Below are 23,609 nucleotides of genomic sequence, written 5' to 3' on the forward strand. Positions count from 1 at the left end.
AGCCTGTAGCGCTGCATGGGGTTGTTGTGACCCAAGTGCAGGACCCGGCACTTGGCCTTGTTGAACCTCATACAGTTGGCCTTGGCCCATCGATCCAGCCTGTCCAGGTCTCTCTACAGAGCCCTCCTCCCCTCGAGCAGATCAACACTCCCACCCAGTGTGGTGTCATCTGCAAATTTACTGAGGGCACACTCAATCCCCTCATCCAGGTCATTGATAAAGATATTAAACAAGACTGGCCCTAGGACTGAGCCCTGGGGGACACTGCTTGTGACCAGCCGCCAACTGGATTTAGCTCCATTCACCACGACTCTCTGGGCTCGGCCATCCAGCCAGTTTTTTACCCAGCGAAGAGTACATCCATCTAGGCCATGAACCGCCAGCTTCTCTAGGAGAATGCTATGGGAGACTGTGTTGAAAGCTTTGCTGAAGTCCAGGTAGACAAGAGTCTCCCCGTCACGAAACTCTGACGTTCCAACATGCACAGCCATTGAGTTCTGCTCCTGTGCTTGCTCATGGCCCTAAATTTCTATCATTGGGTCTCATCCATGGAGATCAAAGACCTAGTAATCCAGAGAAGGCACCACCTTCTTCCAGCTTTCCACCTCCTTCTACGCTACCACTATGGCGTCCTGTAAAAACACTTTCTATACACAGTGATCACAATGAGCAGTGCCGAACTGAAGTAGGTGTCAAAACTACAAATTCCAGACCCTGAGTTTCCACCCGTGACTTGGAAACTCTCATAAAGTCTGTGTTTGATTTGGATGGTTCAAAGACACCAGATCCAGGCTGATTTGTGGGACTTTCCCCCCATTTTCCAGACCTCCCAGCACTGGTAATTGCTCTCACTGCTTCACAGCTTCCACGCTTTCAGAATCAAAGCCACTATAGAGCACCTCCATAAAACCAAAATAGAAAGAAAACAGCCGCTGCCCTTGATGAGGCAGTATCTACAATTCCCAGTGACTGGCCTCCTTCCTTCCCTTCCCCTCAGGTAACTGTTACAAAGATTTTCTTTTTTTCCTTCCTAAGCTAATTTCTGATGGAAGCAAATAAGTAAGAACAAATTCTTAACTGTGGAAAAAAGAATTAACATGCATCACTGACAAGGAATTGCTCACATCGAGTTTACAAAATAAGAGCCTACTGAATTACAGGGGATTCGGTATTTGCTGGGGAGTTCTACATCTTCTACAGAACAGGTGGCTTCCAGGGCAATGTACCATGTAGCCCCATCGCCTGGAAAACACAGGCCACACCACGGCAGTCAGTAACTCCATACTGAGCACATCGTTTTTAACCAAAGCATGATGAGCTCTTTGCCTTACTTCTACAAGGCTTTTTGCCACTGTCCCAGCAAAGGTTAGGTATTTCTCATTCCCATTTTGTACCTTTTATTTCCTTTGGTTGCACAGTTTAGTTGTTGAGTTAAAAAAACATGTCTTGTGGTGACCAGTTATTTAATCATAGAGAAATTATACAACCATAACCACTTCTCACGGCATTTTCCACTAGGGGGTCTCCGAAGCTTTCCAAGCACCTCTAGTAACACTGTATTTTACAGGAGAGACTTGGCCACCAAGAAGAGAAATAACCATGGCCAAACTAAATCAGCAGAAGTGGCAAAAGAGAGCAGATGTGATAATCCTGGTGATGTTTACACCATTGTTTTGCAAATTAGCAGCTATCTCCCTCTTGCTTCTAGAGCATATTGGGCAAATGTGCTGGGTTTGGCTGGGGTAGAGTTAATTTTCTTCACAGTAGCCAGTATGGGGCTGAGTTTTGGATTGGTGCTGGAAACAGCGGTGATAACCCAGGGATGTTTTCCTTACTGCTGAGCAGCGCTTACACAGAGTCAAGGCGAGGAGGCTGGGGGGCACAAGAAGCTGGGAGGGGGCACAGCCAGGACAGCTGACCCCAACTGACCCAAGGGATCACTGCTTAGCTGGAGCAGTGGTCCCATGTGAACTTCATAAGGTTCAACAAGGCCAAGGGCAGGGTCCTGCACCTGGGCTGGGGCATCCCCCAGTATCAACACAGGCTGGGGGATGAAAGGATTGAGAGCAGCCCTGCCGAGAGGGACTTGGGGGTACTGGTGGATGAGCACTTGGACGTGAGCCAGCAATGTGTGGTCGCAGCCCAGAAAAGTGAAATCTTTGGTTGTCCTGACCATTTAGTCATTTGATGACTGCAATGCTGCATCAGTATCTTTCCAAGTCTAACATTACTGCCTATCTATGTCAGCACATTAGAAGAGTTACCAAATGTTCCTTTGACCAGTGTAGGAACACAAGGGTGTACGCCAGACCTGGTGGCTAACTCATGCCTCCAAAGCTGTCTCCATTCCAGCTAGACCCAATACAAACACATTGATTTGATTACGATAATTCTTCATTTCTTGAATCGCCTGCCAAGCTTATTGGCAAATTTTTGCTTATATCATGCTCAGTAGCCAGATTTCTGATCGCGTAGCTTGTTATCCCATGACTGGTGCTTCACACAGACTTCCAGGGATGCTTCACACTGATATTCAAGAACCTGCAATTTTTGTGAGTGTGGGCTGGGTTCTCCTTTGCTGATTTAATGCTTTCACCTGTGGCACTCAAGGCGCAGTGAGTACCTCCTCCACTGTCTAAAATCTTAGGTGAAATTCTCAAAACTGTCATTAACCACAAGTCTCAAAGCCTGCAGAGCTGTCACACAGCTAGCTTTTCAAAGGGCATTTAGGCTTGGCAGCAGAATAAAGCCCAGCCTGATGCGCACAACTCAGCTAACCTACACTTGCTCTAGAGTACCTGAGGAAAGCTAAGCGTTTAGGACAGGTTATAGAAGCCAGAGTGCTAAGCTGGTCACAATTAAATAAAGAAGAAATGTGGGAGGGAGGCAGGCCATGAATGTAACCCTTCTAGGAACAGCTCCCAGAGCTGACTCACCAGGGCATGTATTTTGCCTCTCCATCTACCTACCCAGAGAAAGAGGTAAACACATGCACGCTGAAAAATTTAAATTATATCAGTGTCATGATGCCACTAGTTTTTATGAGCCCTAGTCTGGGTAAGAGGCCAGTAGGATTTCAGGGGTCTCCTCTCCCCTTCTCTAACACCCTTCCATATCTGAGCCTCCTGAAGTCCAGAGCTCATTCCACCGTGCATCAGCACAAAGTGGCTCTACCATGCTGAGACCCATCCCACAAGCAGGCTCTTCAGATTTTCAGATGGTGGTATATAGTTGAAATCCAGAAATCTTGGATGTTCAAGTGTAGACAATCCTGATGATGTAGCATGGATACATGACTATATATTCTCCCCTACTCAGTGGTTCTGACTACCACCTCAGGATCATAGAATCATAGAATCATTTAGGTTGGAAAAGACCTTTAAGATCATCCAGTCCAACTGTTAACCTAACACAGCCTTTCCACTACTAAACCTGATCTAGTTAAAGGTGTCCCTGCTCACTGCAGGGGGGTTGGACTAGGTGACCTCTAAAGGTCCCTTCCAACCCAAAACATTCTATGATTCTATAATTAAACCATGTCCCTAAGCACCCCATCTACCCGACTTTTAAATACCTCTAGGGATGGGGACTCAACCGCTTCCCTGGGCAGCCCATTCCAATGCTTGACAGCCCTTTTGGTGAAGACATTTTTCCTAATGTCCAAATACAAATAATCCATCTAGGATGCATTAGGCCAAAAAGATTAAGAATGGTTCTCTAGCCTAACTGCTCAAAAACTTACCAGGGAGAGGGAGGCCTTGTTTCAGACCTTATTCCAAGATCTAATATCCAAAACACAGAGGAATATATTCATCAAACTGGACCATAAGACCTTCTCCCAGTGGTGGTAGTAGGTAGGAAAGGAATGCAGCTTCAAATGTCCTGAAACTGTGCTCTAACGATTTAGCCACTGGAAAAAAGCTGGAGAGGAACTAGCACTGCCATCTCTTCTATCAAGCCTCCTTCACATCTAGTCTTCCTATTTTCTATCTATCTGGCTTGTACATCACAGCTTTCTCTTACAACTAAATTAATTCCTACCCGCCTTTTGCAGGTAGATAATGAGCAACCTCTGGCCAAACTACAAGATTACTAAAAGCAATGTGACCAGGTTAATGAAGGTATAGCCTTGAGCTAATAGAACCTCATGCTAAGGAAGGGCTCATCAGCGTGTTAATACAACCACTTTGGTGATCTCAGAACAGCAGCACAGCAAATTCGTACCTGACTGCTGTGTACTAACACACTGCACTACACCTACCTTACCTCACCTCATTGTATGAGGTACCTATTGGTCTTGTACAGACTGATTCAGACTTTCAGATTATAAAGTGTCCAAAAGGTAAAGTTTCAGGAATTTTATATTCATAGCCATTGGTAGCCCTAGCTCCTAAATCTCACTGAAGGTCAATGGGTCTTAAGTGTTTAAATTACTCAGGCATCTTGAAATTTGCTTACATTTTTTCTTCCAGGATTCTTAGCAGCGTAATACATGGGATTCCTGCTCTCAGCGACAGTCTTCCACACCCCGTATGAACCTCCTGTTTGCAATCCAGCATTTGGTTAGCAGAGATTGCAGTTTCAGGCAGAAGTGCTATCCAGAACCTCTGATGAATGACTGCATTGCATAATGTATGTAGGAAGCAGTACTAGGTGGCAGATATATGCTCTAACTTACATTTATATTCTTGGGGGAACCTGCCAAAAAAACACATCATCTGTGATCAACAATGGAATTCCACCCATTTTAAAGACTAATTTCTCAGGCAAACCTCTTGTCCTGCATTCCAAATGCAGTTTCCAGATACCTAAAATATGCTTAGCCCTGGCTTGCTTCAGCCATACAGAGAGACTCCTCTGTTGCAATTCACTGCTGCTGCTGCAGGCCTTTTAACAAGGTAAACTCATCTAAATTGTCTCTTACCATACATGCCCTGCAAGGAAACGCTTGTCATTTGCAAAAGGCAAAGTCTGCATGCGTGGACTGCTTTGATCATAAGAAGACTGGCCCATGATAACCATGTGGAGTCTACAGAGATGTTTAGTACAAGGACCATTGCTTATCCTAGTGTACAATAACATTACATGGTGACTTCAAAGACAATTGCCTCAATGTTTTCAAATCGCAGCTTTCCCTGCACTCCATTATTATTCTTTATGCACGTGACAACACACACCCATACGTGATGTTCACAGAATAAACTGCAGTAAGAAATGGTAAATATGGAACAAATCTACTCAGGCTGAGAATAAAATGTTCATTCTGCAACAAGTTATGAAGCTCTTGCGCAGGGCAAACCTTTGAAATCACATGGATATCAAGTTCCTAACGCAAGCATACTGAAGGCCAAGATACAAGTCTGCTTTAGGTTTCTTGTAGTCTAATTTCCAGTAAAGTTTACCAAGTGAAAGAGAACATAAACACTGACTCAAGAATATCCTATTCCTAAGGCAAAACTCACATGCGTTAAAATCGAGCAATCCACGGGCTTCCCTCATGGACTTTCCACGAAAGCTCTTTACCAAGTGTAAATTAACATATTCACAGACCTCTTGGTCATAGTTAATGGCTCCCTCCTATAAATGACAGAACATTCAAAATTCACCCATTTTGCTTTCTACTGAGGTCAACTTTGCATTTCATTAGAGCACAACTTACAGAAAGTCAACCAAACAAGACATCACTCTCCATGTAAGTTACTGCAACGGTTAATCACTCTCAGGGACAAAAGTATGTATCAAAATTTTCCATTTGAGTTAGAATGGCTTCAAATTCTAGTAATTGTTTTTATATTAGTGCTCTGGACATACTTCAGCAATACCATCAAACTGTCTCTCCCCCTTCATGCCAACCACTTTTTTATGTCTGGTCCCCATTCAAAATAAGCAATGTCTTGGGTTCAGCCCCATGGAGATCACAAGCAACTGAAATCAATTATTTCCAATGCTCTGCTAAAGAAAACTCTGAAAGCATCAGTTATTTAAAAAAAAAAAAACACAAAAAACCAAAAAACCAAAAACAAGATCACAAACACATTCTCTAGCAAAGAAAGTTAAATGTCCATGGTTTCTGCGCAAAAGGAAGCCTCAGGTATTGCTTATCTATTTTTGTCTTTGAGAGAATACTGTCCTGACCTGGTTTCAGCTGGGATAGAGTTAATTTTCTTCCTAGTAGCTGGTATAGTGCTGTGTTTTGGATTCACTACTACAAGAATGTTGATAACACACCGATGTCTTAGTTGTTGCTAAGCAGAGCTTACACCAGTCAAGGCCTTCTCAGCTCTCAGCTCTGCCAGGGGCACAAGAAGGTGGGAGGGGGCACAGCCGGGACAGCTGACCCAAACTGACCCCAGGCATATCCCACACCATATGACGTCATGCTCCGCATATAAAGCTGGGGGAAGAAGGAGGAAGGGGGAACGTTGGGACTGATGTTTGTCTTCCCAAGTCACCGTTACACGTGATGGAGCCCTGCTTTCCTGGAGATGGCTGAGCACCTGCCTGCCCATGGGAAGTAGTGAATGAATTCCTTGCTTTGCTTGCAGAATCGGCTTTTGCTTTCTGCCAGAAACTGTCTTTATCTCAACCCATGAGTTTTCTCACTTTTACTCTTCTGATTCTTTCCCCCATCCCATTGTGGGGGGAGTGAGCAAGCGGCTGCATGGGGCTTAATTGCCAGCCGGGGTTAAACCACAACATGTCCTTTGAGGAAAACTGCACATTGCAATTAAGAAAAACTACTACCAAAGATGTCCTCTTTCAAAGAGGTGCAGTTGTAACCATAACGTACGATAATACAGGATGATTTTTTTTTTTTTATCCAGATAAAGCTAAAATGGGAAATAAATACATTTAATTGACTCAGCTGGTGAAAGTTCCATTTAATTCCATTGGAATTTTGCCATCAGAGCTGTAAACACATGGCTTTTGATAACACATGCTTAACTCACTCTGTCATATGAAGCCAGAAATCAAATATGGATGAAGCTGTACTTGAGAACACTGACTTTCCCAGTGACAGCTTAGGTATTTATTATATTTTAATCATAGTGGGTTACAACAAGTAGCCTTAGGTTTTGAGCATCACTTCAGGACACATCATAAGAGAATTCCACCCAGCAGCAGAACAACAACTTCATTTGCACAGCATCTGAAAGCTAGCAATACCTCAGCATAATTTTTACTATAGCTTTTACCTTTTCCTCAAAGTTGAGAAAACTACTCATGTCCCATAAAAATAACTGACACCCCCTCCAATCTTTGCTTTTTTATATTATTTTGCAAAGTTCAACTACTTCCTGAGCACTCAGAAGCCAGACACGAGTTATTTAAGTCCCAGTTCATAAACATGAAATAAAAGTAAGAGATATTCAAACTAGCTGAAATAAAAATAGAAACCAGTACTGTGCACAAATTAAAATAAAAAGAGATTAGTGCTGTGAACAATCAGCAGTTGTGGGGTTGTTTCTTTTTCCCAAACTCCTATATTTATGCAAATATGTAAGAGAGCAAAATTCTAGTAATTTATCTGGGATTATGTACTATAGGGGACCGATAATGCAATGTGGCCTCCTTAATCTTTAAATCACTAGTCCAATTCAAACGGCCTGTTGGGGCACCAATGAAATGTTAATATTACTAACAAATACTGAGATTGCCAGAGAAGTTTCTTTTCACATCATTAGAAAAATACAACAGAGAAGACCCCGCAGTGTACAGCTAAAACAATAATCAACTGGAGAAACTAAATAACCAATGTCTTAGTGCAATCCTAATCCATTCAGTGACATCTACATTGGAAAAAATAGATCTCAGCTGGCAACAGACACTGAGAACTGAATCTGTCAGGAGAATGATTTATCCTCTCTCACTGAGGTGGTCTTTCTTGGAAGGACCAGCTCAGTGTGTTACTAATGAGAGAACACATCCAGGAATGGGGCACCCTGGACCTAGAAGTTCAAGTGGAGGTTTCTAACAGAACTCCAAGACACTCTCTCAATCCGAGGCTCCTTCCAAAACATCTGATTAACGCTTGGCAGAGTGACAAGATAAACAAGGGAAAAGAAGTTATTGGCCAGGCGAGTTAGCGGGGAGGTTCGCTGATGTCAAGATCTCTCACTGCTGACATTTTCCAGTACAGCTCTCTTTGGTGCATGATTCCTAACCAGTTCCACACTGCTTTCCGAAGTTCCTCCTTCTCACAGGCTGGGATTGAATGGGTGGTGGGCAAGAGAGGTGAGGAGGAGGAAATGTCAAGCCTCCCCCCCACCTTTTCTCTTCTCAGTCTACCAGCACCTTGCCACCCAGCTCAGAGCCAGTGACAGGTTCATGCAGCAACCCCAATAGTTTGACCTCTGGGGGAAAAAAAGCAACACTACTGAATATAATAATAATAATAATAATAATAATAATAATAATAATAATAATAATAAAACCCCAATGATCTTTTTTCCCTTTTAATGTCTGTTACATTTTAGTACGCTCTATGGACACTGCTGTCACTTGCAGTGTATTTTCTGTACTTAAAGGTGGAGGCTGACTTTTCAGAGTTGCTAATCCTGCACTGGTTTTGAACATTAAATTGACTTTGTACACAACCAAAATGCTGATGATATCAGCGAAAAGAAACACATTGTTCATAAAGACTTCCAAGTGGCTGGCTGGAGATCTTCAGAACAGGACTATACAGTGTGACTTGCTGAACAAGTTAAAAAAAAACAACGCTTCAGATCACAGCAAGGGATGTGGCCCGAGTCCATTTACCCTCCTCCCTGTATTCACTGGAAACTGAAACCCCTTCCATCCAGAAGCAGAGGGGTTTTAGTCTTCTACTTTACTGTATGATATGTCGTTAGGAACCAGGTCAGAACTGGGAATGCACAAGAAACTTCTGATCAATCTCCACAAGCACGAAGCTGGTAAAAATAATTCCTACTTTTCACTGCTGCATTTTGGGGTTAGCTTAGAGCAATTCCTTAGAAATGGATTCTGAAATATCCCAAGGATCTGTACAACTCAAAAGGTATCTTTCTGTTAAATAAACTGCTACTACATGAGGCACACTATCAATCTAAAATTTCGGTTGCCTCTGAAGAAATCAGATGCTCGAGGATTAATAAATTATTCTATATGTTTTCCTAGGTTCTGAATGAGCTCCTTCCTCCTCCTTCCAGGTTCTGTGCAAGGCTCCAGTTATGTGAATATCCTATAAACCATTTTCACTCAAATAAAGCCAATTATTTTGTCTTTAAGTTACACATAGATTCTTTTTTCTTAAAACAAATTCTGTAAAACACTCCCAACATTTGGCATCACATTTTACGAAAATCTGCAGAGCGCCCCGGCTGATGGATTATAGTTCTTGAAGTATGCTTGATAAGGGCTTGCTCTCTACCAACTACGAAACTCCCCACAAGCACCACCTGCCAAGAATCAGTCCCTTCTAACATCAGTTATCTGTAGAGACAGGAAAAGAAGAATATTCTTTCTTAATGTGCTTTTACCCTTTTTGCACTCACTCTATTACCAATGCTGTTTCCCAGATATTATTATCAGCAGGGGGTTAACCCACATCATGTTTCATTTAAATGACTACATCTAATCAATCTGTGATTTCATAGTAGTACAACATGCAGGTCTGGGCCTCAGCACAGCAAACGCAATGGAAAATACATGCTAAATGCCTCACAGGTTTCCCTTGTTGTAGCCTGGCATTTTGGTTCCTTCATTCCTGAAGCCCCAGAAAAATATTCTGTGTACTTAAAACAGTTTCTGCCTGAGAGGCTGTTTAAAATACACTAGTATTTTAAGGAAGTACCCCAAAATCTGCATTCAGTCTCTCAGGGTCACCACTTTTAAATTCAGTTCCTCCCTTGCTGCCTCTTCCAATTTTCTTTCCTACTTGCCTCCCACCCCCTCATTCCTCCTTTTTTCTGGACAGTGTCTGGTCTTTGCTCAGCTGGAGCAGGCAGCAGCATGACTGAGAGGCTAGTACCCTAAACCTTGCCTCTTTTTTCAAGAAGGTAATTAAAGTTAGAATTACAGTCTTGAGCGGAAGAAAGGACCCACAGACTCACAGGTTCACTTAAAGACTTTCTTTTCAAAACAGTGCTTTAGCTCTGGTCATCATGGCTACTGTGAACTGGAACTATTAAACTCTTGAACTGAACAGCCTTCATAGCAATTCATTTTTTTAATCCCATTTTAGATTTTGTAATAGCAACACCAATTCATTGCTCCTGAATATCACATTTGTCTCTTGGGTTTTTGGTCACTTCCTCATGTGATGGTCTTCAAAGCACTCTTGCAATCATAGATCCACTCAGTGCTACCTCTGATAGTGCTCTCTGGTGCACCAAAGATTGCCAGGGGTGCACAGAGAGAGAGTAAATCAAAACACGGAGCTTGTTTCTTTATTAGACAATGCTGTATGAGAAAAGGAGAAAGAGACCTAGCAGACACGTAAGAATATAGAGAATTACTGTAAATGAATAGTTAATTGTATTACTTCTCTCTGACCTCACCATTTCCTCTCCTTGATCCTCTCAACCCCTCATAAACTAGGATTTGTTTCCCTCTTCTTGTCAACCTTGCTCCTTTCAGACTATCACACCTTCGAAATCTTGAGACTGACACATTTCAAGTTTAGCAGAAAAGCTCAATCTTTCCCAAGCATGAATCTATCAGTTTTACAGCTGCCTTTCCCAAAAGCTCCTTTGCTTATGTATTTATAGCTCCAGCTCACTTCAGAGTCCTAAGATGAAAGCATGTTGTGATGTGATGTGCCCAATTAGATGGCACCAATCTTCAGCAGTTTAGGCATTTAACCTCTGTCCAATCCCACCAAATCACACATGGCAAAACCTGCTTTACTTTCAGGACCAAGAGTCTCCAGAGCTTTCATTATGGTCTGTGTTGAGCTCAACAATCAGTAAGAAAACAGTTCTTCTTGCACTTAAATAGGAGACAAAAGCCATCCAAATGTATCAAGAAAGGGAGGTATATTTTTTTGTATGCAAAGTACGAAGCCTACCTCTTTCTCCTGGTCTTCCTGGTTGACCAGGACTTCCTGGAAACCCTTGCATGCCTGGTGATCCTTGTTCACCCTGTGGCCCTGGAGCCCCTGGCCGACCTGGCTCACCAGGAGGTCCTGCGATGGTTCGTGTTGAGACAGACTGGCTTGGAATCTGGTTCAGAATTGAGTTGTATCTTGCCATATGACCTGTCAGGAAAAAATGTCCTCATTTTCAAGTTGCAGTGGATAACCTGGTTCAGCTAAGTTTGAACAGAGCGCTGGCAGGTCCTCAAGGCTGTGGTCTGTCATGCTTTGATAATACGAAGTTGTGCGCTTGTTGGTGGAGAAACAGTGGTTTAGGGAGCACCCAGAAAAGGGGAAGCATTATTGTGTACAGTTTTATTTCCTTAATTTGGTGGAGGGTTTTTTTTTTTTGTATTTTATGTCTATAAAAACTTAAAATTGTTACAGCAGAAGTTTCTGCATACTATACTAGATCAGAGACAATTCAGGCTTTTTTTAGGTGCCTGATGCTAATCAGTTCTAATTGGACATAAATCCATTTGAACATAAATTGACTCAGAACATAAATCCCGACTGTCTAGCCTAAAATGAACAGATCCCCTTGAATGCTCTGAAGCGCATCATATTTGTAAGTAATCGTGGCAGGAAAAGATCCATTTTAGAGATAAAAGTGTGTGAACTATCAACGTACTTACCCTGGATGAGTTGTTCACACACTTGCCGAGCAACAGCACGCACCATTGCTTGGGACTGGAGATCGCCCTGTATAACAAACAGCAGTAGTGCCATAACACAATTTTTTGCAACATTTCTGTGTTGAAAATGCTTAGAGCAATGAAAGACATTTATTAACCCTGAGAGATTATATCCTCACAGATGAGAAAAAAAGTTTTGGGATTTGCCTGGTTCCCATTATTGTTTTTAGGCAGCAAACAGAGGTCAGAGAAGATAACCCTGACGAGACATTTGGAGACATGCTTAATGCCACATACTTCTCACCTTCAAACATTACTGTAGCTGTATATAACACAATGGCTGGAAAAGAAGGAAAGTTTGCATGATTGCACAGAGAAAACTATTGTGCCTGTGAACACAGAGAGACATAAATTTACGGAGAAAGCATTTATGAGACAGAAGGCCAGACAGGAAAAAAAAATGGTGTCTAACGTGAACATGGACTTACCCGCTCACCCCTTTCACCCTTAGCTCCAGGAGGACCCTATGAAAAGATTCAATACAAAATTGATTCTCATTTTGTTCTTACTCAAAATTTTTAATGCCTAAACATTGTCTCCCTTGCAGCACCACAGTAAAAGGAGAAAAACCAAACAAGGAACATGACTCCAGGAGGCTATATGACAACAATGAATATACATTTTCCATTTCAGTACTCAACAGAACGTTCACCTTTGGCAATTACACAGCGACAATGACTTTCTCGGGGGGTTGTCACATACTGAATTCCCTTGTTTAAAATGCCAGCAAGGGCAGGCCACTAGATGATGCATTCCACCTGGCTGAAACAGGTCTAACCATCACTGAGTATAAGGAAGAGAAGGCTGAAGGGAGACAAAATATCAGTCTGAAATTTGTGGCATTTGCTGCACCAAGACTCTGCATCTGCTATGAACAGAGTCAGCAATGGGATTAAACTGCACAGAAAACCAAGTATGACATTCAAGACAATGTAATACTGTAATGACGGTAAGGACCATTACGGATTGGAACAAGTTGTCTAGGGCAGTTACAACTTCACCACTGGAGGTTTTTGGGGTAGGCAAGACAGCTCTCAGGAGCTCCTGAAGCGAGGGTAGGCCTGCATGAAGAGGTAACCAGCTGACCGATGCATGGTTAAAGCATAGCTTATTCTATCCTGGGAACGAAGAAACTCCTACAAAGACTGCAAGATTATTTCTAAGCCTCTTTTCTATCACTCCACCTTTGGGGAAAGACAGTTATTGAAACTCAATAATTTTTTACCCACCTAGCTGGTTTTTCAAAACTACTGGAGTCTAAACATTCCCAGATGAGGTCTTACATGACTCACAGGAATATGTACACTCTAGGAAATCTAGTTCAATATCTGGAACATGTGTTTGGACAGGAACTGAATGTTATACATTGATAGTAATAAGTTCCATAGCTCATCAAATCTCCTTAGTAGATTTCATGATTACACGTAGAAACTATGCAGAACTGGGCATTAAGTTATTATCTTTGCTTATTTATTATCAGCCATTTAATTTCCACTTAACCAAATAGAAATGCTCTCATTGGACTAAATCTCCAAAGCAAACTGGATTTTTGAAAAAAAAAAAAAATTACATTCTATAAATCAAGTCAGAAATACACATTGTCACATTCTGATGCCTTTACAAATTAAATAGAACGGTCACTGGAAAAAAAATTGAGCAGGCTTTATAATCAACAAGTGGTCAAATGTTAAAATGTGAATACACAATATTATCTGAACTGTTATAGAGAAAAAGAGGTCAACTGTAAATCTTCTATTTTACGTAATTTACACACTCATTTTATAGTTGTATTCCTTTCTTATAGTTAAACTGTTTTGGTTTTTATTACAATAAAGAAAGTAGCTGAAAGATAAACTTAGTATTTGAGCTTCCTAATACTTATTTTTGGTATAGAGGGTGTAATTTTCCATTAATGGAACTGATGGTCAAATTTATAATGACATTCTAGAAAAAGCCCTAATCGTTAGTCAGTTGCCCTGATGTAAACCCAGAGTAACTGTGAAAGTCATTTTTTTATTCATGCAATATTTTCAGTTTGAAAACCAGTATAATATTTTGGAAATATTCAGGTTAATAAATGACATATTTTGATTTCCTGAGAGTTGCTTGAAGTGCAAAGGGAAGAAAAAAGGAGAAATTAATTACACACAGACTACAAATTCACGTACTGTTATGTTTTTAACTTCTGTGTTTTAATCTTGTGTTTTGACTCGCTAATCCCTATATGACAAACATGGTACATAAGATCAACAAATAAATTTAATTATGAGGAATGAACAAGAAAGACCAATATGATGTTTCACTTAGCCACTAACTGCAAACAGGTCATAAGCTATAAATACTGAGGAGTTCTGTAAAACAGTGAAGCCAGGATCAGAAACCAATTAATCCACAACAGCAAATATAGCAATATTAACTAATTTTACTCACAGGAGCTCCCACATCACCTTGTGGCCCCTGGCTTCCAGTTACACCTGGAACACCTGGAGCACCAGGTATGCCCTATATGGAAAAAGAGAAAGAGAATACTTAGTGCTGATGATAATCAACATCCATTAATCCTGATGGGAGAAATAACTGTGTGATGGAGAGGAAATTCACAGAGCAGACCATACACAGACAGTTCTGCAAGTCAAAGACTGGAGATGCTGGAAGAGAGGACTAGGAAGTACATGTTGCAGGAGAAAGAGCACCGAAAGCACAGCTCTGAGAAAAGCACTAGAGAAAAATGGACTTGTGTTGCTCGCTTTCTGAACCAGGCACAGATTGCTGAACCTCAAGACTAAAGCCTGTGACGTTACTACTGTGTTCAGGGGCATGACTCAGAACATTCTTTGTAAAGAGAATGGGATTGCTTGGAGAATACTCAATAGCATCAGCAGTTTCACCTAATGTCTTAAATCTATCCAGAAGGCATTAACTTTGACTAGCTGCCCTAACTGAGAAGGATGAGACTGATTCTGGAAGCAAAAGATGCCTTGCTTTGAAGTCTGAATGTGGCTTCTGCTGTCTTCCTTGAGAGTAATTGAGAGAGAAAAAAGAGAGTAAAGTAAAAGAGAACATTTGAATACCCGCACTCATGTCCAGCCTCCAGACTAACCAAAACTTGGTGGTTCACTTCAACTAACAATCCTAATTGAAATTTCTTGCAAGAGGAAAGTCTTGTTTCAAATGTTAAGAGCACTAATTCCTTTTACATAGTACAGTTACTTGACTAAGAATGAGCTATCTATCTGTGATGGAACAACTGTCTCCCCTTCCCATGGGAGACATTTTTTCTTGAGCTACGTAAGAGTGGAAAGAAATGACACTGGACAAGCAGCTCTCTGCCAACCCCGTGTGTCATGAGAATTTTAACTTCCAAGGAGAACCCTTGGCCTTGGTCTATCCGCTGAAGCCTAGATAACAGTGACCTACAATCCCCCAAAATCCTGATGACTTTTACAGTAACAGATTCCATGGGCAATACTCACCATTGGGCCAGGAGGTCCTTGCGGGCCTGTGGGTCCATCTTTGCCAGGAAGGCCCTATAAAAGAGAAATATAAGCAATTTTATCAGCTTTTATATATATTTCATGAATCTCTTCCATTTCATCTAGAACAACTTTTTTTTTTCTTTCTGTTCTTTGTTTTTTTCTTAAATTAATAACCGGTGGTAGTGGTTTCTTAGAAGAAAGTTCCCATATTTGCCCTGGAGAGGGTTTATTTCTGACAAGGAGCTACAGTGTCACCAATATTTAAAAAATAAACACCCAACTAGTCTCACAATACTTTTGAAGTAAGAAGCAGCAATGCAAAACTCTTTGTACCAGCAATTTTCACCTCTGAGTGAATTTTACTTATAACACTGATGTAGTGCAGTAAATGAGAGCATTTGCTGTCAGACTTCTCTACCACAAGATGGGTCACACTTTTATATGTGTTCTCCCTGGTTGCAACTATTCACAGTCCCACTGATTAAGTGCTGAAAGATGGCAATTGAGAGTCTATCTCTCTGCCCAGCAATACTGTACACATGTACTAGCTATCACCGAGTGAGAGCCAAAAACTAAAGATAACTTGGAAACTGGAAAGCAAGCAAATCATAGAAAAAAGACTGACCAGATGTAGAAGAAAATGCACTATTAATAAAGTATTCTTGCAAATTACCCAATGTACATTTTGTATCCACATGCTATAAAGCATAGGTTTCTGAACAGCCTGGTGGTAAGTCAATTCTTTAATTACTACACAGCCTAAAAAAGAGAAATACGATCTTATCTCTGGCTCAAGACCAGAATATGGAGGTGAGAGTGGAAGGAAAGAGAGGGTTTGAAAGTGTTTATGCACGGTGAAGAACATTCTAGGCCTCAGCATCTCATAGAACTTCAAGAAAAAAAATGACATCTTTTTCGTTTTGTCCTTTTTTTATGAAACTTTATTTCTGACATGGGTTTAGTAATGAATATAGCATGAGCTACTAGCTTTATGCTTTACATAATTCGGAAATTATGATTCAAACCTGCTATCATATGGCATAAAAAAAATGGCTGGGGAATATTATCTGCCATGTACCTGGAAAGGATTTTTTAAAATTCCACTAGAAGGGTGTTCCGATGATAAAATAAGCCACATAGTCAACTCATATTATGTCATCTATGCATCCTTAGACTTGATAAGGAAATACTTTCCTATTTCACAGTGTAGCCAGATGGTTCCTGAAGCTTCAAGGACCAAAACAGCTCCCCTATCACAGTAAGAACTAAAGCAAATGTAACAGCTAAGCAGCATTGAAATAGAGATACTAGTAGTGTCTCTATCACAGTAGTTTTAAGACATACACGGAGAAAAGATGCAAGCCTCACTCAATTAAATAAATTTGCAAAGGAGAGTGTTCCATCTTCAAAACTGGTGTTTCTAGAGGAAACAGAGAATGGTGTAAGGAACTATGAAATGCATTAAAAATTATAAAATAGGGTTTCTGATATTCTCTGGAAGAAGCATTTAGCTGTGAACAATGTTTTGAAAAATTTAATGATAGCTATTCACAGTTTGATAACAACATGGAAGTCCCTAGAAGATACTGTTACAAAACCAAGTCTAGTTTGCATTAAAACCTTCAGGAAGACCGCTACCTTCCTAGTTACAAGCACGTTTCACTTTTAAAAGCAAAGATTTAAAATCTGTATTTATTCTTGATCAGTCCTAAATCTGGCTGAAAACTGGTTGGACCCTCTTAAGGGCTTAATTTAACTCGGAGCAGGGAAATGTAGAGTTTGCCACCGACTTCTAGGATCTGGTGTGGATTCACACAAACTTCTGAAGAAAAATAATGCTGTATGTCCCCCCCTTCTCCCATCCCAGTCAAAGAGTAGAACAGTAGGATCAGAGTTACATTTTATTTAAATATATTTCACAATTTCTTTCTTCTGAGCAGTATTCTTACTCTTGGCTGCTCAAGAAGCATCTCCTGTCTATTCTCCTATGATTCATTTCTCCTGGCACTGTGTCTGTATCGCTTGGCCACAAAAAATCACCTCCTACTGTATTTGTTAGATGTGAAAATTTCTATTTATAAATGAAGTTAAAGAAAGGTTTGGTTCAAGAAAGAGTATGACACTACCTATTTTCTCATGCAGGTAAAAGACCGAAGATATTAGCTTGTGCTGCTAACAGGGTTTGAAGATGATGTTGCTCAGACCATCTGATGGCCCCAATGGATCTGATACTCATTCTGAACTTGTGAGTAATGAGCAGAGATTAGTAGGTACCAGGAAATTGGCAGGAAGACTGGGAATGTGTATCTCCTGGCTCTTTCTCCCATTATTTTTGCTCTGTGTAATGTAGAAGAAATTACAGCACTGTGAGAATTCAAAGTTGTATTCTGAGCACTGAAGCCTTAAAGACGTTATTTACTCTCCTGTTTATTGAAGTCTCCTCTTTGCTTAACTGTCTCCAGAATGGCTGGGGAAATTACTTAGCAAAACAGAACTTCCTCTCTGATGCAGTCACATCCAGGATAGGAATGACTCTCTACTGAGCCACCAAATCTCCTCCATGGAGCTGCATGGCCAAGAGCAGGATGGGACAGATTTTGATGTGTGACCTCAGATGTAGGGTGGTCTAGAATCAAGTCAATACTTCTGGGCTCCAGACTAGCTGCAGGAGCTCAGCAAAAGAAATCAATTACTTGACAGTTTAACTCTGTGGTCCCACCCCTAGCAGACATAGAGAGAAGTACATCCAACAGAGCTTCCTCCAGAGCTTTGTAACCTGCTAAGGAAGAACCATGCCTCTTTGCCAAGAAGAACCTTGGCCAGGAGAAGACACCCCTGAGGAAACCTCCAGGCAACAGTAAGCAGTAACAACATCATGGGCACAAGAGAGATGATAAACTTGGGAGTCAGAAAAATGGAGATCCCTCCCTACATTGTGTCATCAAGCAGTGTGCTTGCCACTCAGGATGATATATTAGGCCTCTCTTGTTGCAGCTGTGTAGCTCTGTCCTCTCGGGTGACTTGCACTTTGCAAGAAAGAACAGGGATTGCAATTTTGACCTGACCTTGGACAGTAGCCATGGAGATATGGGAAAAGGAAGACTTTTCTCCCCTCTACCTACACGTTTCAACAAGGGTCAGTCTCAGTCTGCTTCCAAATTTTATACTCTTGGCTGAAAGAGATGAACCAAAAGCACAAGAGAGTCTAATTACTGTCTACATTCTCACCAGAAGCATGATGTTGTTTTGGATTCTCTCGCATGTGCAATTCCAGCTATATCTTTCAACATGATATGCTTGGGAGAGTTGGTGGAGAAGCACAATCTGTTCTCTTTAGTAAAACCTCTCTATATTGTCAGCTACAAATATGGGACAGCACAAGAGGACACCAAACAATCACAGCCCCAGCCATAAAATAAAAATAAACCATTTTCTATTTTATAAAAGCTTTTATGACACTGTTTTATAACTGGAAGCTGATGAGAGGGGACTGATCTTCATGTGGAGTATAAGATGTAGATTTAAACCAGTTACCAGACAGGTATAAAATATTATCATGCATATTTAAAAGTTTGCTTTATTATCAGAGAATGCATTTTTTACTCTAATTCAACCTTCACACGGTATTTTTATTACATCCACTCTTTTTCACAGGGAGGTTATTTCATTACAAGAATGATCTTTGTATGGATTCACACAATTGACAGGGGAGATGCTCTATTTCTTAATGAAGTACTAAAACCAAAGAAAGACAAATAAACCAGGGACTAAAAAGCAGAAGTTCAGAAATACAAAAAGAACCTTTATAGACTAATTGTTGAGTTAAAACATTAAGAGGAAAAAGACCTTTTCTCAATAGATTTCAAAAATAAAACCAGACATGATGAACACTAGAAATCAAAACAAAAAGGAAGGAAAGAGGACTGTAATAGTGAAGTCATTCCAACTACCAGCAACTGGACGGAAAAAAAAATCTCCCTTCCAGGACTTCTTAAGTCTAATATCACATTATCCCCAGTTCAGCAAAGCTCTTCGAGATCTCCCAATAAATATCAGTTCCGTGCTTACCTCCCATTAAAATCAGTGCAATCTAGCCATCTGTTTAAGTATTTTACAGCACTGGTACCACTATAATTAAAATACTTCAATGGACAATAAATACTAAAGAGGAAATGATAGCTAAGCTAAGAATAACAGAAAATCTCAGTTCTAGTAATATAATAGCTGCAAAACAGTTTGGCATCTTGGCTAACAGTAGGAAGCCCAACAAAGGGAACATTATATAAAAAGGCAATTTGCTTCTCAGGAATTTTCCAGTTCCCCTTTGCTCTTGCTGCAGTTATGCCCTTTAGAATTATGTCTTTCTCAAGCACTTGGCCTTCAAAGAGACTGCGGTGAAATCATTGGTTTGAATCTTCACCCATTAAAAGCAATTTTATGTTGTCATAACTTCACAGAAATCAAATGAGTTACAACACCATAAAATTAGTATAACATAATTATTTGTTGCCATAGAAACATTTACTGCTGGACAATATTGCATAAGGGTCGCACAGAGACAATAACAGGCTAACAGACCTAATTTTATGAGATCTAGGCTATTTATCCAGCTCCTTTGATTAACACCAGAAGAAAGTGAACACAGGAACAAAGCATTGTAACCATTATCTATAAAAACGGGCAATTTATGTAATTGCCCTACCCTATTATAGGCAACACTGGGATCTTCTACAGAATAAGCACTGCATGGCCTTTCCAGGCCGTTTCAAAAGCTTTTGCTGCACTAGTCTTCCCGCTGGCTTTTCTCAGAAATACCATGTCTCTGAAACAACCTGTTGACTTCCACATGTGGGAAAACTAGACCACTTTCTGAACTGCGGGCTGACATCAAGACATGGCTGAGGGCCTCCACTGCTAAATATACAGTTCACTACAGAATAAAGTAAATAACACAGAGTTCTCTTCTCCCTGAATGGCAGAATGCTGGCTGTCCCTCGTGATCAGGAATGCAGAAAGAGGAGACAGATATCACTCACATGTACAGAGTCTAGCACCAAGTCACCTCAGTCTGGCTATGACCAAGATTAGACAGCATGGTGGCAAAAATCCAAAAATCCATCAGGCTCCAGGTCTTTATTAACCTGGAGGTGAACAGGTGACACCAAGCTTGGGAAATTTAGGGGGAAAAATTCCAATACAGTTAAAAAGAAGACATTAAGAACATGCAAAAATGAGCTTCCATACAGAAGGTGGCATCATGGTATTACGAAGTAGGAAAAGGAGTAAGTTTACCTTCATATTTCACCACAATTTAATTGAAAATTACAAGGCTATTCATCTGGTTAGAAGGTTATCATCTGATGATAATGTTGCGTAAATCTTTATCTTAATAAAAGTACTGTATTTTCTTGATTTTAGAGAAAACACATCTATGCATTACCCAAATTCTACAGTAACTGCAGTGGAATAACTTCTGTACATAAAGATATGCCAATGCTTAAATTTGTAATAGTGAGCTCAAACATACATTTTGCTATAAGGACTTTTTTTTATAACAAGGTCTCAGGCCTGAGAAAAATCCAGAGAAGGTCCATATTTCTCTAAAGCTCAAGTTACATTAACATATCCCAAAAAGGGTCACTAATATGTAAATCTTGTTCAAGTGAAACTGAAAAGTCATATTTAATAAAGAACTTCTACTGTAGACAGTAACCTAGTATTATGCTAACAATAACTTTCCAGCAGCTGTCTAATACTGAAACAAAAGTCTCCCCAAGGAGACAGGGAGGAGGACTTAGAGGTTTAACCGCACACGTGAATAGGAAGATTTTTTTTTACCAATTCCTACACAGACTCTAAGTATCTTCATTTGTTCTACCAGAAGCAGAATAAGGTTGACTAAATTTTGGTATTACTCTTCACCTTTTCCTTATGTCAGCAGTTTCTACGGGTATTGTTTTACATTCAATATTAAATTGCCGTGTAGTTGTCTCAGTCATTCGTTAATTAGCTAGAAAGCAAATTTAGATCATTGCACTGGATTGCATGCTAATTATGTGCCTTTTAACCACTATCTAATTTTAAACATATAAGCAAATGGTCTAACTGGCAGTGCTGGACACTAGTGACATCTACTCCCATCAAATACACTATTCACAAACTTTCATTACTTGCCTGGTATTTCTCAACCCTAATCTGCCAGATGGAAGGATACTCCACCCCATCTGTCTTCTCTGCTATTGGCACAGAGGCATGGGTCTCCAGAAATTATAAAATACAAATGACATAAACTATAATAAATCAACCACGCTGGGAAACTTATTCATTATGGAATGAAAACTCTTGAAACAAATGCAAAACATGTTTATTTTACCTTACCCTTTGACCTTGAGCTCCATCTCTTCCGGGTGAACCTGATGCTCCTGGGACACCCTAAGCATTATAAAGGGGGGGAAAATTATGAGATCAAGTTAACAAAATCCAACTAAATCACTTTCCAGTGAAACTGTATGACATGCTTTTGGATAAGACAAGAGGAAATGGCCTCAAGTTGTGTAAGGGGAGGTTTAGATTGGATATTAGGAAAAATTTCTTTACTGGAAGAGTGGTCAAACATTGGAACACACTGCCCAGAGAGGTGGTGGAGTCACCATCCCTAGAGGTGTTCAAAAAGCTTGTAGACGTGGCACTTCAGGACATGGTTTAGTAGGCATGGTGGTGTTGGGTTGACAACTGGATTTGATGATCTTGGAGCTCTTTTCCAACCTTAATGATTCTGTGATTCTATAAATGTTTTGGATAAATGGAACTAGGGAGTTCAATAATGGGTGGGGCCATAGAAGAGATTCAGTACAGAAGGTATTTCTGTGAAATGAGAGATGTTTAAACACATATTGTTAAAATGCACAGGCTTCATAACCCCTCACTACAATCCTCTCAATTTCCTCAAGTCAGGCTTCCTGTGCCACTAAGCTGAAAAGAGAGCTTGAATTCCTACATCATCCCAGTGTCACGTCAGTGTAACTCCACTGCATGACATCAGTACCTTAACCTAAAAATACAACTGCTATTTTTCTCTCTGCTAAAATGAAGTCTGTTACCATATTGTTTGAAGTCAGTACAGGAATACCAAAGGGGAAATCCTGCCTGAGCAGGATTACAAGTTACGTCCAGCAGTTCCCCGTTGATGAAATGTCACACTCTGGCTCATGAAGGCTGCAGAGCAGCAGTCTGGGAGCATTACTGCAGTGGTCCAGAAGGCTAACAAAACTGATTTATGAGGAAAGGCTGTATGAGTTTACTATTCCTAGCACATATGAACAAGAGGGGGGAACCTGGTTACAACCAACAAATAGTGGAGGGATATAGTCAGCAGAAAAGGAGCATCTGAAAAGGGAAGAGCAAGTGATCCTGGAAAGCAGCAATAACTTGGAATGCAATCTCTAGACTAAATACCAGACAGTAAACTGAGTAAGATTCAGGGAATACTACAGCTTTTTGAGATGCCAATCTTGTGAAAGATGGCGTCAAAGATTAAGTGCCTGAGCTCTACTCCTACATAACTCCAGGATGAATTTAATGGGTTTAAAGTGAAAACAAGCAGATGCTAATTATTCACTGTGTAAGCAGAAATCTAAGGGTGGGTAGGTTTTGAGTCTAGAGGGACCCAATTTCAGTGTTAAACAAGGTCAAGAAAGTAACCGGTTCTTCAGGCCCTGAATGATTTAGTCACTGCACACTGGCATACCCTGGATTCCTGATTCTAAACCTCTGTTCAGATTCACCCCAACAACACGCTTCTCAGCAGTTTTGAGTATGTGCCCTAAATTCACAGGGATGTCAATTCAACATTCAAACTTAGTTAGTGACAGGTTAAACAACAACTTAGGGAATACCTGCAGGCCAGGAAAACCAAGATCTCCCTTCTCTCCCTTTTCACCCGGTGGGCCCTGCAAATGAAGAATTACACACAGTAAATCAAATACATGGTTACTCTCCTATTTTTAATAGTTCCTTTCAGCTTCTTTAGAAAAACACAACCAAGCAACCAATAAGAAAACAGACTATTTTTCCTACTGAAAGCAAATCTACAGAGTCTATTTGCAAAACTGTAAATGAAGTATTTACAAATGTAGGTAATAAGGAAAATGAAACTAATTTTAAAAGACTTCAGAATTAATCTGACAAAACTATAGCCCTTATGTTACAAAAAAGGCATTTATTTTCTTTTCTCCTCAAAGAAATCTGTTTCTCTTCAGTCCTCAGAAGTATTTCCTATAATGATGAAACTAATGGATTTCTATGGAAGCTAGATGTGTTTCTACAGTACATATGTATGAC

General features: G+C 40.4%; 1 protein-coding gene across 1 annotated transcript in view; it reads right to left on the bottom strand.

Moving 5' to 3' along the window:
• The window catches only part of COL14A1 (collagen type XIV alpha 1 chain), a 120,362-nt gene that overhangs the window by 3,907 nt on the left and 92,846 nt on the right, over positions 1 to 23,609 (bottom strand). The window contains exons 38-44 of the mRNA XM_035891577.1: positions 23,165 to 23,218; positions 21,648 to 21,701; positions 15,267 to 15,320; positions 14,224 to 14,295; positions 12,222 to 12,257; positions 11,734 to 11,800; positions 11,033 to 11,221 (exon numbers count right to left, since the gene is read on the bottom strand). Coding sequence (XP_035747470.1) covers positions 11,033 to 11,221; positions 11,734 to 11,800; positions 12,222 to 12,257; positions 14,224 to 14,295; positions 15,267 to 15,320; positions 21,648 to 21,701; positions 23,165 to 23,218 — 526 coding nt within the window. The remainder of the gene's footprint in view (positions 1 to 11,032; positions 11,222 to 11,733; positions 11,801 to 12,221; positions 12,258 to 14,223; positions 14,296 to 15,266; positions 15,321 to 21,647; positions 21,702 to 23,164; positions 23,219 to 23,609) is intronic.

This window comes from Egretta garzetta, unplaced genomic scaffold (assembly GCF_000687185.1).
Source record: "Egretta garzetta isolate BGI_Z169 unplaced genomic scaffold, ASM68718v1 scaffold13, whole genome shotgun sequence".
NCBI classification, from domain to species: Eukaryota; Metazoa; Chordata; class Aves; order Pelecaniformes; family Ardeidae; genus Egretta; species Egretta garzetta.